Genomic DNA, 16,844 nt, shown 5'->3' with positions numbered 1-16,844 from the left:
CACAAGTTAAATTAGCTTTCTAGTTGTTATCACTCAGGGCCCAGCTCTCCTTAACCACAGTAACTCCTAAATTATTCTGCACTCTGAAATGAGTACTTTGAAATTCTGCATCCTTCTCTCAGCTGCACATCTTTCTCTTAGCATGAAAACAAAGACCAAAAAAACTTTTGTGGCATTTTACCATGCTATAATTAGAACATAATTTCAGCTTTGCTTGCCTTTTTCTAGAGACCATATCATTACAGTAAGTGGGGAATTAAAAAAAAAAAAACACAAAACCTCTCCTGAAATAAAAAAGAGGAAGATTTGTTGACCAACTGTTTATTTTTTCTCTTTCCTCTTAAATTCAGCCTGAAAAGCAAACATGAGAAGGAAATGATAAACAAATCTATGTGTAGAGTAGTCAAAGAGAAAATATGTGCCATGTTAAGAGATATCTCAGCCAGCTCAGAATGAACTGACAGATTTACAGGGCTCAATACAACACTAAGCAGATCTGTCTCCATCTAGAAATGTGTACAGCAGAGCAGTGCTCTGCCCTGGAAAAGGAGACAGACCTTTCAACAGGCCTAATTAGCCTGAGCAGAAATGCTACATGATACAGCAACATTTTCAACAACAGTCAGCTCAGAAACTGCTATAGCCAAGCACTAGATGCTGGCCCATCCATACCACTCTTACAGTTCAATAGCAAAAGTGACTCTGTCTTTTGGGAGTAGTTTCAAATAAAACTTTTGGGAGTCATTTCTCTTCTGAAAGTAATTTCCAAAAAAGTTTTCCGAAAGCCTCTTGCTGTTGGAAACATTTGTTGTCTCACATCCTAGGTAAAGTGGCCAGAAAAATCCAAAACCAAACAACAAAAGGAGGTGGCAGACAGGACACTTCATGGGCCAGCACAGTGGCATATGTCTGTCCCAAAATCCAGATAGGACACATATTTCTGTCATGCCATTATGAGGAAGGACCTCTCTGGACATGTTGAAGGCCAGGTTGGAGGCCTTGAGTAACTTGGTCCAGTGGAAGGTGTCCCATGGCTGGGGGGATGGAACTAGAGGATCTTTAAGGTCCCTTCCAATCCAACTCCTTCTATAATTCTATGATCTGTCACCCAACAGCACTTCTTAAGTGGGCAAGGTTGGGTACCAGATACCCGCAGCACATACACCAGCAGGTTGAAAGAGATCAGTGGTATGGACAGGAACACATACACTGGACTTGAACAAGGAGGAAAGAGAAATCCTTAGGGAGCTGATGAGATGCAGTGGGAAATGCAGGAAGCTGCTGGGGCAGTAGATCATCTCAAAGGCACAGAGGGGGAAACGCTCACCGTCGGTTCAGCTGCTCCATTTGCTGGATGGAGCCAGACCTGTGGATCCCGTCTGGCGTCGCCGCGGCTGTGGGGCGCTGCCACGTGGTGGTTCGGTTGACATGATCCACGTAGAACACCCTTCCGTGGCTGTCTATCCGAGCTTCCCAATCTAGGGTTGGAAAGAAAGGAAGGGGTGACGGTGTCAGTGTGATGCATTCCAGAAAACTTAACTGTGGGAGATAGAGAGAGACAGACATCCGTGGCCACAGACAGGGCATATACACACCAGAGGTCCCATATACAGCTCACATGCGTGCAGTATACATCACGGGTGCGTACTCGAAGTGTGCATTCAATGTGTATACGTACTATGTGCTTATCCAGAGAGATGCATATGCAGTACATGCATATACATAAACATCTCACACACAGCACATAGGCAGCCTATGGAACTGACTACCATAGACTATGAAACACAAGTGACATAGTGGCTACGTGTTTTCGAAGGGCTGGATAATTTTACAATCAGTAACTCTAGCTGGCTGGATCTGTTGCAGGTGGGGGTAGCCATGTCAAACTGACACTGAGTAGAAAAGGAGGACATCTGAACTAATGTGGCAAATCTCATGTTTTCTTTTTTGTTATGGTTCAGAACAAATATGTTTCATCTCTCCCTTTTTCATAAAGTGGCTTCGAAGGATACCCTGCAGCAATTAAAGGTTGCCCTGAAAACAGCCTGGTTGGATGTCACAAATTTCTTACTCTCATGAATGTGAATAAGACTGAAAGTTTGCAGCACAATATTGAGCCTTCCATGATTACTGTTTCCTGCTAATGTTTATGTTGTCCTGTGACTGAAAACTCAAAGTTACCTGGTATATGATGGCTTGTGGAAAATGGTAATGTTGAGAAATAAAAAAGTGTTTGGAAGAGGAGAAATTTAGAAGTGAGTTAGCTAGCAAAGCCACATATCAAATTGGTTGGAATGCATGGAGTAGTGATATAAATTAGGCTTCCTAGCTTCATATTTCTACATGATCCATCAGCTGATGACATATCCATGTAAATATATGTACATACCTTCTGCATGTGTTATATACAAACCTCACTCACATTCACACACAAATGCACATATGGTGATTACCTTTGGGGGCAAACACTTCCTCTAACTCCCATATTCTTACTATGGTATCCTTCTCCCTGATGACTCCACTCCTTCTTCTATAGTTTTCTGTGATCAAATTCAGGATCAGATGGATTTCACACTTTATGCATTTTTATCTCCTGCTCTCTAAGAGTAGGAGAGAAGTTGTACAACCTCCTGCTGTATTTGGAAACATGTCCTTCATGAACAGGTCCCATCCCTGGAATGTTTGCCCTGGCTAAATTCAGTTTCCACACCTGGGCTGGTCCCAGCCAAGAGTAGGTGGTCTGAAGCCTATGGCTGGCTGCCCATGACACATTAACCCCACAAACATTAAAAGATGGGCACTAGGAATCCTTAGAGGAATTTTCTGGAAGAGTCCAAAACAGCAAGAGCCACATGAATTTCTTCTTTCAAAACTAAGTGCCTCAAGTCCTTATAGATGCAAAACCTATAGTTACACCACAAGTATACACACAGTGTCTCTTCTGTGAACACTCTATAATTTTAAGGAGCTGATTCTTCCTTCCTCCCACCATGTAAAGTTTCCCAAGGATTTTGAAGCCTTTTCAAGAACAAGATTGCAGCTTTGTTAAAACAATGTTTAAAGATAAGACAATGGAAAAGCAGCACATCAAGTACAAGAGATGCACAGTGAAGGAAATCAGAGTGACACATTAAGGCAGGCCAAAGGCCAGAACCCTGCTGAGCACACTGTCACTGGTGGCAGGTGTACCACCCTGGGTGGGGAACTCAGGAGCTATGCATTATCTGCAATATCCTCCAGGAATTAATTTTGGACGTATCAAAGGTGACATGCTGAACCTTAACATTACAAAGATCTTAATTTCCCTTGCTGCTGTCTGGCAAAGGATAAACCAGAGCCTTCATCCTACACTATTGTAGTATACATGTAACAAGCTGTGAACAATAAAGGTTGATGGATAATTAAAAGCTTGTGGACAATGCTGTAGGTCCATACTCTAGACAGCCTACAGAAGACACAAACTGGTCATATTGGTCTGAAGCCTACTGATGGGTACTTAATAAGAATAACAGCACCCAATAAACCAAGAGTTCCTCATAATCCAGGTCTGTGCACTACCAGCTCTAGAGGCTGCACTGCAATATTTCCCTAACTAAATCTGAGTTCCTAAGCTCCTAAAGCATAATACTTAGAAATCTAGAAGCAACAAAACTTGTCCAGAGCTTGGAGATCACAGTGATAACATCAGGTCAGGATCATGTGGACTGGATCACAAATTCTCTTGGAATGTATCAGACATGCAACAGCAGTATGTATGTGGTTGTTTAGTCTGCGGGAGGCTGAGGGGAGACCTTCTTGCTTGCTAGAACTACCTAAAAGGAGGTTGGAGTCAGGTGGGTGTTGGTGTCTTCTTCCTAGTAACAAATAATACAGGAGAAGAGAAAATGGCCTCAAGTTGCACCAGGGGAGGTTCAGGTTAGATACCAGAAGAAACTTCTTCACTGAAAGGGTTTTCAAACACTGTGACAGGCTGTCCCAGGAGGTGGTTGAATCTCCATCCCTAGAGGTGTTTAAAAGAGGTGGGGTGCTGAGGGAAATAGTTTAGCACCAGACTTGGTAGAGTTAGATAATGGTCAGACTTGATGATCTTACAGGTCTCTTCCAATCAAAACAATTCTAGGATTCTTTGTAGAGTCATGAACTACACTGAATTAAGCACTGTGAATTAAGCACTGTGCTGCTTAAATTCATTGGGTTTTGGGCATGTAAGCCGGAAACCGGGGGCTGACTCTTGCACTAGCCTGATAAAATATTAGGAACTATGTGTCATATGGCTTTTGAGAAACCTGCAGCAGCACTGCTCCTTGCAGCAGCACTGCTCCTCGCAGCAGCATTTCTCATCAGCTGAATAAGTCTTATTTTAGTCACCCCAGAAGACTGCCAGAGGGTGACAGGTGCTGATACTTTTGCTGTAGACAGAGGGCTGGTGCACTTTCTGCCTTCCCACAAGACAATCTGTAAGTCACACAAGTCACTGAAGCTGGTAGACAAGTCACTGAAGCTGTGTATGATACCAGATTTGTGGACAGATGGATGGATACCTGCACAGAGAGACAAAAGGGCTGACAGGTGAACTGACAGACAGAACTCTGCTTCTGAACTGTGCTCAAGTCCCTTCATGCAACTTCGAGGCATAAGTGATCGACAAAGCAGACAGATCTCACCAGGGTCTTCTGTTAGTTTTTGAGACAAAATACAACTGTGGCTACAACAGAGACTAATCTTCATCTAACCTTCCCAGTAAGAGCCTGCTGGAGCACAAGCTGGGAACAGGACAGTACTGGTTCTGCTCTCCAGCGATCCCACTCCATCAGCCGAGTCATTTTTCACAGCAGCCTCTGGAGCTGCTCTGATTCATCCCAGAAGGCACAAATTTTTCTGGCAGGACCTCAATCCTGCCAGACAAAGTAAATATGATGTCTTTCCATTTCCAAGCTCAGTCACAGCTCTGAACTGGGCACATATCTTTTTCATGGCTTTAGTTCTGTAGGGTTTCCAGCAGCACCAGCAAGCATGCAGGTAATAAAGGGTGACTATTAATGCCATCATGAGGCCATACATACTGTGTACATCTTCTGTCAATCTTGTACAGGCCTTACTATCCAGACTGTCAAAATGGCACTCCTACATAAATAATAGATCTGTTCTACCTCACTTTCCCAAATAAAACTTAATTTTTCTCCCTGTTGTGGAGCTACAGGGAAATAAAGTTATTCAAAAAACTGCTGAGAAGAGAAAGAAGATTGCCCAGAAGAGTGACCCCAGTAAAAGCAGTCAACGCTGAGCTTGCAACACTGGCAAGCTATTTACATTTCTGTTTATGAATGGAAGTTAATGCTGTGCATGAGAAGTTAGCCAGGTCTGATCAGATAACTCAGATTTAAAATACATGGTTTCATGTACATTCATTTCACATGAATGAAGAACTATTTATCTAGGATTAAGAGACATTTAAGGCACTTAGATAGTGACACTGAATGCTAGAAGATGAAACATTTCTAGGTTAAGCCTACAGTTTTCATTTTGAAATTAACTTAAAATTTCATAGAGAGCTTTTTGGAAACATTTTCCCTAGCCAATATTACCCAAATTCAACTTTTTTTTTTTGTCCCCAAAATTAATTCAGCACAGTCTATTCCTCTTAAGATCTGTATAATTTAGGCCACAATAACAGCCTATATTGTAAAAAAAGATGTAAAATAAAATCCTACAAAGGGCTATCACTTCTGTATTGTATCATCACACTTTTTGCAATCCATGTCCTTAAGCCCTGCTGGGAAAGCACTTGTGAAAAACAGTGGTGGAAACACTTGCCTTTTGAGGATAATTCTAGGAAAGAGAAAAGATGCATTAAACTGGTGATGAAGAATGTGGAACGATTCACAGGATGCTTTGCTCACCTGAGCTCGTGTCAGTGTCCTATCATTAAGTCATCTAATGGGGAATGTGCCCAATTCACCAAGTGTTGGGGAGAGAGTGGGAGGAAGAGAAATATTTGCCCGTTGGAGAGGTAATTGTTCCTATTTCATCACTCGCTGGCAAGCCACAGTTGGCCTCTAACAAGACTTCAGTGGGCTGAAGGCGTTTGAATCGTTCCTGTTACTGGTGCAGCTGACGCCAGCACTGGGGCTGTTTTCAGCTTAGGGAATACTGACAGCATGCTTGGTAAGTGATGCATTATTTTTGTCCAGGGCACCACACACCAAATAATTGTGTTCCCTTCTTGAGCTCTGAAGAAAACAGAGCTTTGTGTACCCGCCCGGTTGTTCTCCTGAGGCACTACACATTTTGGGCTGTTTGATCGATCATCTGCTGAAGGTGACCACGTTGCAGGGCATTGAGTGCGCTCTGCTGGGCACTTAACGCCACTGCAAAAAGTGGGGTAATTCTCCAGGAATGCACAAAGGAAAGGCTAGAGACAGTGAAAACATCCCCAGCAGTTGATTCCGTGGTAAAAATTCTGTATTATCAGCCCACATCGGATCACACTACTTAAGACCCTCTCATTTTTATCCTGCAGCCTCAGACACCATTGCAATCCATAACAAACACATAATTTGCTGATTATCAAATCCAAAGACCACTCCACGTGAGCTGCCTGTTCCCAGCTTCTGCTGGTTTTGCTCAGATTTGGACGTGTCTGTCCCAGGAGCATCCTGACTGTTGAAAGGGTTCCTGCTGGACCTGCAAGCAGAACTGACAGAGCACTGGGACTGCCGTCCCAAACCATCTTGAAGTTGGCTATGGAGAACCTGAAGACAAACGTTATAGAAAAATCAGAGTACTTTGCTGGTACACCACGCAGAAAGCTTTACAGTAGGGCTTCCAGAACACCTGACATACACCCACTCACTTGAATCTAAACACACTGACTTCATGGTAGCTGAGGAAGACAACGGACCAAGGCAGAGGGAGGTTACGGAGCTTGTCCGAAATAACATGACAACACTTGAAGTCAGGATCAAATAAGGGAAACAAAAGGGCATATTGTGTGGGTTCTGCAGAATGTATATACTGAACAGATGGGGTTGTTTAGAAAGACATACTGACCTCTACACTGTTTGACTTAACAGGAAAAGCTGAGAAATGCAGTAAATTAAAAAAACTAAAGCTTACTTGGTGGAAGAGGCTCATCGATAGTTGGGTAGTGATGATGGTCAGGCCTCAGAGAAGGAAGCTGGCTGACTGGCTGAGAATTATGGAGTAAAGGACAATCACCTATGGACAAGATATTCAAGACATTGACAGTCATTCACTGTTTTCACAATGTGGTTCAAAAAATGTGCTACTGTAAAACAAGTGATTAATTTTAAATAGGTTAGCCTGGTGCACTAACAGCTCTGGTTACTCCTGTTTTCAGGCACTATTTTAATAACAACTCATTTGCCAAAGAATTATCAAAATAATGCAGTCAAGGCTCCAATCTCAGGTTCGAATCAATGCTAAACTGTTATGGGCCAGATTCTGGACTCATAGACACACAAGTGTAAGCGAGAGAAGAAATCAGGCTTGATCTCTGAGAAACACTGTGCATCTACAACCAAACACAAGCTTCTGCAGAAATTGTCAGGAACATGTAAAATCCTGGTTCCAAATTCTAATTCATCCCATTAGTGGAATACAAGGCTAAAAGTTGCCTTGGATCTTTCTCTGCTTTTCCAAAAGATCAATGACATATAAGAGACTGGAATGGCAGGATTTTGCAGTCCCTACAGAGCAGAAGGTCATCCCCTTCTATAAGTATTTTGCAAAATTCAAAGAGTCCATCTTGGGTGGAAGGAGGAAGAATGAGAGAAAGACCAGAAACAGATAGGAGACAGGTGGTAGAAGAGTAGGACAAAAGATAGTGAGACATAATCAGGATCCAAGATAAAGAAGGAAGACCTGAGGTACAGAAGAGGGAAAGAAGAAGGAGAGAAATACAGCAGACAGTGTAGAAGAAGTGTATAAACACTAACATTGCATGTATGTCTATAAATCCATATATAAAATAAATGAAACCTAAGCAAACATCCAATTCAAGTTGAAAGGGACAAGTAACTTAAGATCCAGTCAATATTTGCAGAATCCTTTAAGAAACTAAGAAGTTATAACAGGGATGGAAAAGCATTCCTCATCTTAGACTTAACTGTGAGAATAAGGAACCTGCACATTAGAACTTCACAGGTTCCAGATTTAAGGTTCTTTCTTGGTCTCTCCTTAAAATCTCAGAAACCAGGACTATTTATGCTATTAATGGACATATTTGTCATACTGTGCAGTAACAGTTTTTCACTATAACCTACAGCTCCAGGTGGGTCTGTTAATAGAAGTACAACCTGATTGAGTAAGTATTACATCTGCATGCATCAGAAAGATGCAGCTTGGGAAAAAAAAAAACAAACCACAAAAAAGCGACCCAGATTTAGTATTTCCAACATCATTAGAAAATTACACAAAGATACTTGAAAATTAAAGCCCAGGCCATTCAGCTAAGCCCAACTCCCCCTGTTAAGCTGTCTTTAATGTCAGAATCTTAATAGTCTAAGAATGAGCATTTTGTAAAAAGCCCAAACATACAGCTATCGAATGTATAAAAAACATTTACCAAAAAAAGGTGTTTTTTCTTTAAACAATCAACAGCTCCAAGGCAGAGGCCAATTTTGTATAAGGCTGAAGAAAAAAAAATAATCTCACACCATCCAGAAGCGAGAAAAATCACTCAGAAAAAACCCACTCCCTCTCCTAGGTGCTCTGAGGGTACCATATGGGCTGCTAAATGTCTTCATGAAACCCCTCAGCATGGGCGTATCTCACAGTTGCATCTGCTGCATGCTTGGAGCAGGCAGCAGAGTTATGTAAGCTATTACTCAGGGCTCAAAGTCCAACTCTCACAGTCTTAAACACAGTGCTGTTACTACAGCTGTTGTAGCACCAACTACCAGATCATCCAACTAGGTTTCTTTACTTACCTCGCCATAATTGACTCTCCCCTAGTCAAGACAGTTAGGCCAAGCCAGCGGGAGCATGGAAGTATCAGTCACCCGGAGTGGATGGAGGGGACCACATCCACTGTACTTGTACCAGCTGCCAAGCCACGAAGCAACGTGCACACTTACTGAGGCACCCCTGCTGACACCAGGAGCACTAAGAGCTGGGCTGCCCTTCACACATACTCTCAGCTAATCAAAGCCAAGCCACCACAAACACTGCAGTGCCCTTTATACAGGCATGAGGCGCACAATCTTGGACCTGAACTGAATCCATCCTCTCCCCCCGCTTCCCCTCTCAAGAGTACACACAGTCCCAAATTACCATCAAATCCGTAAGCATGGTCTCTCTCACACACACACACTCATGTCCCCTTAGGTATATTAACACATGAATGCTGTCCACATGCAAAGAGGAAGGAAATGGGGTATCTACACCTCTGTGTCCCTCACAGAATGTAATTCTTTGGGCTAGATTGTGCTCCACAGGGTAACTGCCTGGGCCCAGCTGTCCACAAAGTCTTTGTAGTCCAGCGTGTAAGGCCACACTTACAACTTTTTGCTGGAGTAGGGTCTGTGGCAATAGAAGGTCAGAGTAAGTAAACTGGGAATGGAGGAAAAGGTAGAAGAATGCTTTAGTTGGCATTTCTTAGTGATTCCCAAATATGTTATTCTTTTGGTGCCATTTTAATTTGGTGCCACTTACAGTGGGAGACAGATGGTTCAGGATTTGGGAGTGCAAAGACTACCTCTTGACCTTGCTACACAGTCCTCAGCTCCTACTGAGGCCTCTACTTCCTCAGCTGGAGAAAAAGATAAACTGGCTAAGATCAGCAATCAAACCCACCCACCCATGTAACTCCACATGATATAAAAGGAGCTACCAGAGGGAGGAACTGATTGTCATGAGTTGGAGTATCTGGGAAAAACACTAGCTAAGTTACAAAGGCAAAAATATACTTTCTTAAGTGTGTTATCCCTAGAAAAACATAAGGAGATGAGGATTTTCTTCAATATAGTTTGATTTAAAAGTATCTAAGAAGAAAAAAAATTAATCTCTGTTGAGTTGCCCTATGGTTTGTGAAATCTGAGGTACTGGGTTTTTTGATACTTGGGGAATTGGGACAAATGGGGCTAGAAAACTGGATTTCTAGAAGACAGCTATTTGCATTTTGCCATGCTGGTGAATTGTGCATCACTACCAATCCTACACAGAAACTGGCCCAAAGCTTTAGCTGGTTTAAATCAGCATATCTGCCCTCTGACAAGCACAAGCTGATCGTCTCACTGACTATCAGAGACATGGCAGCTCATCAGGTATGTGAAATGGAACAATCCCAGGAAATAAGGAATGAGTCGGTGGAGGTGATAATGCTGATCTGCCACATGACTACAGCAGCTAATCTTGCTTTTGTAATGATGCATGTCTATCTACAAGAATCCATAAATACAGATTCCCATCTGAATTACTTGCGCTTGCTGGGATTTTTAAGACTCAATTATCCAACCCTCCCTGATATCTGGTCCAGCTCACAGCCCCCAAATTTGTACAAAATAAAAAATCAGCTATCTGAAACCTCGATTATCTGATGCCACCTGTGACATGCAGATAATCAGGGCAGCTCAACGCATCGATTCTCAGGATCTAACCTTCTCTTCTGCTGCTTGGACCTGCTATTGGGGTGTCTAGACTCTCTGTAGCTCTTTGTGGATTCCCACCATGAGCTACTAGTTCATCTGGCCACTGGGAGGAGCCATCCGCTTGCTCCCTGTCCAGCTCAGGGCTCTGTACTGAATCTGGCACTGACTCAAAAGCACTGTTCTCCTCCTCCTCATCATCCTGTGAGGAAAAGACCGTGCTCTCAGATATCCTTGCACTGTCGACAGAGGAGAAGCGGGTATGGCTGGAGAAGCGATTGTTACTGTCATAACAGGAGGTGCTGTAGCAAGAAGTGCTGTAGCAGGAGGTACTGTAGCAGGAAGTGCTGTAGCAAGAGGGGCTGTAGCAGGAGGTGTCGCACGCCTCACATTCGTCGCCATTGGGCCTGGAGCTCGACTCGCTTTCGCTTCCTGTCCTGGGGTGTTCCTCATCCAGCAGCCCATCATTTAAATCAGACAGTTGCTCATCCAAGGTCCCAGGAGGCACCGTTCTCTGGCTGAAGTTCTCTTCAGCCTCATTTTCGAGAGGAGGCTCTGCTGCCACTGTTTCACTCTCACTGACCATCTCCTTCTCCAGCACCTCCTTGACCGTAGACTCCTCATCGTTCTCCCCACCGTTTCCACCATCTTGCTCTTCCTCCCCATCACTGCTCATCCGTGCTGAGGGCAGGCTGTGGAGCAGGTTGTGGATCCGGATGTAGTGTGTGCGAGGGGTCTCTGGCTCACCACAAGCAGAAGCTATGACTGTCTCAAGTTCAGACACAGGCAGGGAGCACGGCCTGTTTTTCCTCTTTGCTGTAGTCCTCAGTTGCAGCTTGTTGTCTTCCTCCTCCTGGGCTGAAGCCCCTTCTTCTTCCTGACTCTTCTCTAGGTCCTTGACAGCCTGGACATCTGCACTCACCTCATCAATATCTAATGTTTCTATGCTGGTCAAGACTCCACCATCTCCCTGAGTACCAGAATTGACTTTGTTATTTTCCCTAACTTCAGTCTCAGGAGGAGATGTGCAAGCCAGCGAAGCCAGCTGCTCCGTGAGGTCCGTGGCATTCAAAGGTGGAAACGCTTCTCCTGGGATGGATTCCAAGGGCTCAGGAACTGGCACCGCATCAACCTCCCCATCTCCTGCTAGCTCTTCATTTAAGCTGTTCTGGTTGACTTCCCCAGGTGGTTTGACAGCCCCTGGGCTATCCACACTGTATCCATTTAGCTGTTCTGGAGCTGTACTTTCTGAGGTCACTGTGTTGATGCATGGAGGCTCACCGAGGCTTTCCTCTGTAGGGTTGTTCACAGGGCTTTCCTGGAGGTCAGCTGGCTCAGGATCTGCACTAATGGAGACCTCTTCATCATCTGTATAAGACAGGAAAAGAAATCACTTACTCCTTTAACAAGAGTGTTGATTGCACCAGAAGCTTGGCTGTGGGGGCACAGGCATCCACAGCAATCAGAGAAAATTAAAAGCATAAATTACAGTGTGAAATGAGTGGACAACTGAGCAGCTATCACAAAATGCTGATTTTATGTTTTTGCTAGGCAGTCTTTGTGCAGTGGGTTTAACAATCACAGGGCTTACTCAAACTGATAATTTGTATGCAGCACTCTGCCCTCTTGCAACATAATCTGAAAGTAACACCTTCTTGGAACTCCTCTATGAGCCAAACTGGCATTGGAGGCAGTATCATGGAAACGACAAGGAAGTCTTCCCTGAGGTTTCTTGTTATGCTGAACCTTACAAGACTTCACAGGGAAATTAGCAAAGTGTTGTTCATGCAGAAATTTTCCCGAAAATATCCTCTGATGTGGTCCTCATCTGTACCACTTCCTCCCAGATGCCAGATAACCTGGGACCTTTCATGACATCCAAACAGTCAAATGACAGAAGTGAGGGTATTCCAGCAAGGGGAGCTTCACAATTTCCAACTACTACTACTGTTGGGTTAACAAAACTGAGAAGGAACTGCAATAGCGAAGGAAAGAGTCCCTGAGCAACACTACCGAGACTCTCATATGAAAGCCAAGGTTCAAACTTACCACCACCACGCCAGTGACTTCCTAATAGCTACAAAAGAGTGTGAATCAAAACCAAACCAAAAGTGAGGGAAGGAGTGGGACATTGAATTATTTCTTTGCTTTACTTTTTTCATTAAAAATGATCAAAATGGGAAGTTTCTAATAACCTCTGTTATTAGTCTCCATTTTTAGAGTGCTCAATTGCAGATGACTCTACAAGTAACAGCCTGTCTAGCACTTCTCCAGGACAGGTCACAGAGAAGCAGATAAGACTTGCGTTTTCCATCCTCTTCTCTCCCAGTGATGTGGCAGAGTATTTGAAGCAGTCAAGAGCAGAGGGATGAGAGACACCAGTAGCTCTAAGCTAAGGGGAAATGGGGAAGAAGTTGTGACTCATGATGCATCCTGTGACAGGGGACTTTCCTTTGCTCATGGCTGTACGCAAAGTCCCAGAGCAGCCAGGAATGAATTCAAACCTCTAAAGAGAAAGAATGCAAAGCAAGAAAAAAATCATCTAGATAAATGATGGGTCAAGAATGAGAGTTACCTGGATGGATGGAAGAAGTTATCTCAAATCGGAACTGCAGCTGGCCACTGACATGATCTGTAGGAAGCCTGCGACCCAGAGTGTAGCTTACAACCCTGTCCCTGAAAGAAAACAAATATTGTCACAAGTCTATAACCTGCCCAGTTTCTACTAAAGCTGCTGTGTCCTACAAAAATACACCATGGTTTTCCAAGGCTATTCAACCCAGCCATGAGGGCATGTTGACTTGCATACAAGAGAACGAATGGCAGAGAAGGAGAGGACAATGTCTTCAATTACAATGGAAGAGCTGAGTCAGTGAATCAGACAGGCTGCTGGGATACACAAGCACGTATGGAGAGAGAGAGAGAGAGAGAGAGAGAGAACGGTGGGAATGGAGCTTCTGCAGTATGGGGATGAAAATATTGACATGGGAAGCAAACAACTCCCACTTCAGCTACTATAGCAAGGCTTCACTTCCCTGCTGATCTGAGAGTTATCTATGCTTCTGTAGAACCTCACACAATTCTGTTTTTCCTTCCCTTCACCATCTGTGTAAAACTCATCTTCCCTGTCCTGTCTTGAAAAATCCTGTACAGGCCAGTCCCCACTCACCACCTTCTCTTTTCAAACTGGCTGAATGACTGTTCTTCATCTCTTTTCCACCCCTCTTACCTCTATGAAGCTGAAATATCAGGAGAACACCTTCCTGACAAGGTTGATCAATGACTCCATTCTGTCCTTGTGCAGGTCCCTCCCTTTGCCACACTTCATCCACCCCTCAGAACAGAATGAAACTACAGAAGAGATTATCTTCCCAGCTGCCCAAAATGAGGTTGAATCAATGTTTGCAAAGCATTTTTTTTAATGTAAAGGGATCACTAAGAAATAATATGGATACATCTTTTGAAGAGACACAGTTCACTTCAAGTTGGATCCCATATATTTGCTTAGATACTTTCACATGCACCAGAGAGAGATGATCTCAAGATTTGTGTATGATCTTCCTGAACTTCTCACTGAGCTTGGCTTAGATTTTGAAGCCACTATGGTATTGCAACTAAGCCAGATCTAGGTGCAGGCTGGAGGCACTGCTCTTGGCAAAGTATATCCTTAGATAGACAGTGTTTACAATAAGAAAGTAAAATAGGAAGATATAATCAGAAGATGATGAGAAATCTTCTCATACAGAGGGAAGCCAATGGTAGCAGTTATAGGGCTCCACCTTCCCCAAGCTGCTCTTTTCCATCTGGTTTCCAAAAAGCTACTCTGTCTTCCATACTTGAGAAAGATGGAGGCCGCTTAGTCCCTTCTGGTAGATTCAGCTGTCAGTATCACAGCCAGTTTCTGAACCAGCTGTTCAAAACCACTTCCAACAAGCTCAGCTTCCTGCTGTTCTGCTGAATGGAGATTCAATTTTCAGAAATGCCTTCTTGGAAACGGCATTGCATATCCACTCCTCAGGACATGACTCTCTCTCTCCCTGCTCCTCTGAACCTTACAAGTTTAGAGCAAACTTTTTGGCCTTGCCTGAATCCTATCCATCTTCCTCAAATTGGTTTGCATTACTTTGGCAGCATTCACCTTCCCAGGACTTTCATGCAAAGGGGAGGCAGGGCACGGCTTGTGAGCTCAAGTTATTCCTTGACAGCAGGTTAGGGTCAGAAAGATTTAGATACAACATGCCATATGCATTTTTAAAATAATATTTCCACTATCCAGAGATTAAAGGGAGGAGGAACATATCTGGCATGATTTTAGCACATAGGTGACTCCTTGAAACATGAAAACAGCCTGTTGACAACACTAAAAGAATATTCAAATTGAAAATATTGCACTCTCCAGATTCACAGCCATGATACATGAAACAGCCTTCTTCCCTATGTGCCAGCTCTCATGTTTCAAAAGGCAAGGGATAGGGTTATAGAAGGGAATTCTTTCTCTGGCCCATAGCTTAACAAATTCTAGTCAAGATCAACATCATTCATTGCACAACCGTACATTTAATAACTCCCCTTCAACATCATTATATCACTGTAATGATGTATCACCAGGGACTTCAAACCAGCAGGAGGCTTGTTAAGGAAGGGGAAGCAGGACGAGCTGGACACTTACCCTATGGCATGTCTTTCCAAGAGGCGCTGAACCGGCATCGAGAGCTTTCCCAGGAAACGCTTGATGATCGGTCGGCTCTTGGCAAATTTGTCTTTAACTTCTATTTCCAGGACATCCGTGGGCAGGGAGACAAAGCTGAACTGCTGCAATAAAGGAAAAGCAAAGAACATGAAGCTGGTGGCTGGACCAAAACAATATGCAGCTGGTGGTGGCTTATTGGACTGTGTTAAGTCTCTGACTTTTTAACGGGACAGAAACAGTCCTTTGACTCCAAGGTACAAGCCTGCAAAATAACAAGAGCTTGGCTGCAAAGCAGGTGAAAGCACCCAACAGGGACAGTGCAATGCTGCAGAATCAGGATTGGAGGTGCACAAACTTCATTTTACTCATGTCATGGTAGCACCCAAACACTCTAAACAAGGTTTGTCATTGGTACAGACAGTACATCTACAATAATTTAACCATAGAATCATTAAGGTTGGAAAAGACCTCTAACATCATCAAGTCCAAATGTCAAGCCAACACTACCATGCCCACTAAACCATGTCCTGAACTGCCATGTCTACACATTTTTTGAACACCTCCAGGGAGAGTGACTCCACCACCTCAGTGGGCAGCCTGTTCCAATGCCTGACCACTCTTTTCAGTAAGGACATTTTTCCTAACTCCCAACCTAAACCTCCCCTGGTGCAACTTGAGGCCGTTTCCTCTCATCCTATTGTTACATGGGGGAGAGACCAACACCCACCTTGCCACAATTTCCCTTCAGGGAGCTGTAAAGAGCAATGAGGTCTCCCCTCAGCCTCCTCAGACTAAACAACCCCAGTTTCCTCAGCCACTCTTCACTAGACCTGTTCCCCAGACCCTTCCCCAGCTTTGCTGCCATTTTCTGCACACACTCTGGACACTTGACAATCCTTTCTGTGGAGAAATTTTTCCTAATGTCCAACCTAAAGCTCTCAGCACAAGCTGAGGCTTGTCCTATCGCTTATTACTTGGGAGAAGGGAGCAACCCTAACCCCACTACAACCTCCTTTCAGGTAGTTATAGAGAGCCGGAATGTCTCTCTCGGGCCACCTTTTCTCTAGGCTAAACAACCCCAGTTCCCTCAGCTGTTTATCCATAGCACTTGTGCTCTCCACCCATTATCAGCTCGTTGCCCTTCACTGGACCTGCTCCAGAGCCTCAATGTCCTTCTTGTAGTGAGAGGCCCAAAACTGAACCCAGTATTCAAGGTGCAGCCCCAGCAGTGCCAAGCACAGGGGAACAACGAACTCTACCTTAGCCATGACTATTGATCTAAATGCAACTACAGAGATTCTGAGGCTTTTCCTCTCCCCACCCCTCCAAGTTCTAAAAATTTTAAATAGCTGCATGCAAGTACAACTGAGCTGGCAGCCTGAAGGAATCCTTAGTAAGCATTTCCCTCCAAGTGAAATTAGTCCTCTTTACATTTGACTGGCTATATATGGTGCTTTGGCTGGGAGGTGCACCTCAGCAATTGAGAACTGAGGATCTAGTGAAGTGAAAGATGAATGTCCACAGTTTTCAGATAAGTCTTGAACTCT

General features: G+C 43.9%; 1 protein-coding gene across 2 annotated transcripts in view; it reads right to left on the bottom strand.

Moving 5' to 3' along the window:
• The window catches only part of HECW1 (HECT, C2 and WW domain containing E3 ubiquitin protein ligase 1), a 183,295-nt gene that overhangs the window by 64,380 nt on the left and 102,071 nt on the right, over nt 1–16,844 (bottom strand). Inside the window, exons 6-10 of one of the 2 annotated variants that reach the window (XM_054384743.1) lie at nt 15,277–15,419; nt 13,183–13,283; nt 10,620–11,975; nt 7,117–7,218; nt 1,328–1,478 (exon numbers count right to left, since the gene is read on the bottom strand). In XM_054384743.1, coding sequence (XP_054240718.1) covers nt 1,328–1,478; nt 7,117–7,218; nt 10,620–11,975; nt 13,183–13,283; nt 15,277–15,419 — 1,853 coding nt within the window. The remainder of the gene's footprint in view (nt 1–1,327; nt 1,479–7,116; nt 7,219–10,619; nt 11,976–13,182; nt 13,284–15,276; nt 15,420–16,844) is intronic. The other variant, XM_054384744.1, reaches the window with a different exon arrangement.

Source organism: Indicator indicator, chromosome 11 (genome assembly GCF_027791375.1).
Source record: "Indicator indicator isolate 239-I01 chromosome 11, UM_Iind_1.1, whole genome shotgun sequence".
NCBI lineage: Eukaryota > Metazoa > Chordata > Aves > Piciformes > Indicatoridae > Indicator > Indicator indicator.
The sequence above is the reverse complement of the archived record's forward strand: the minus strand, read 5'-3'. Positions and strand labels throughout refer to the sequence as shown.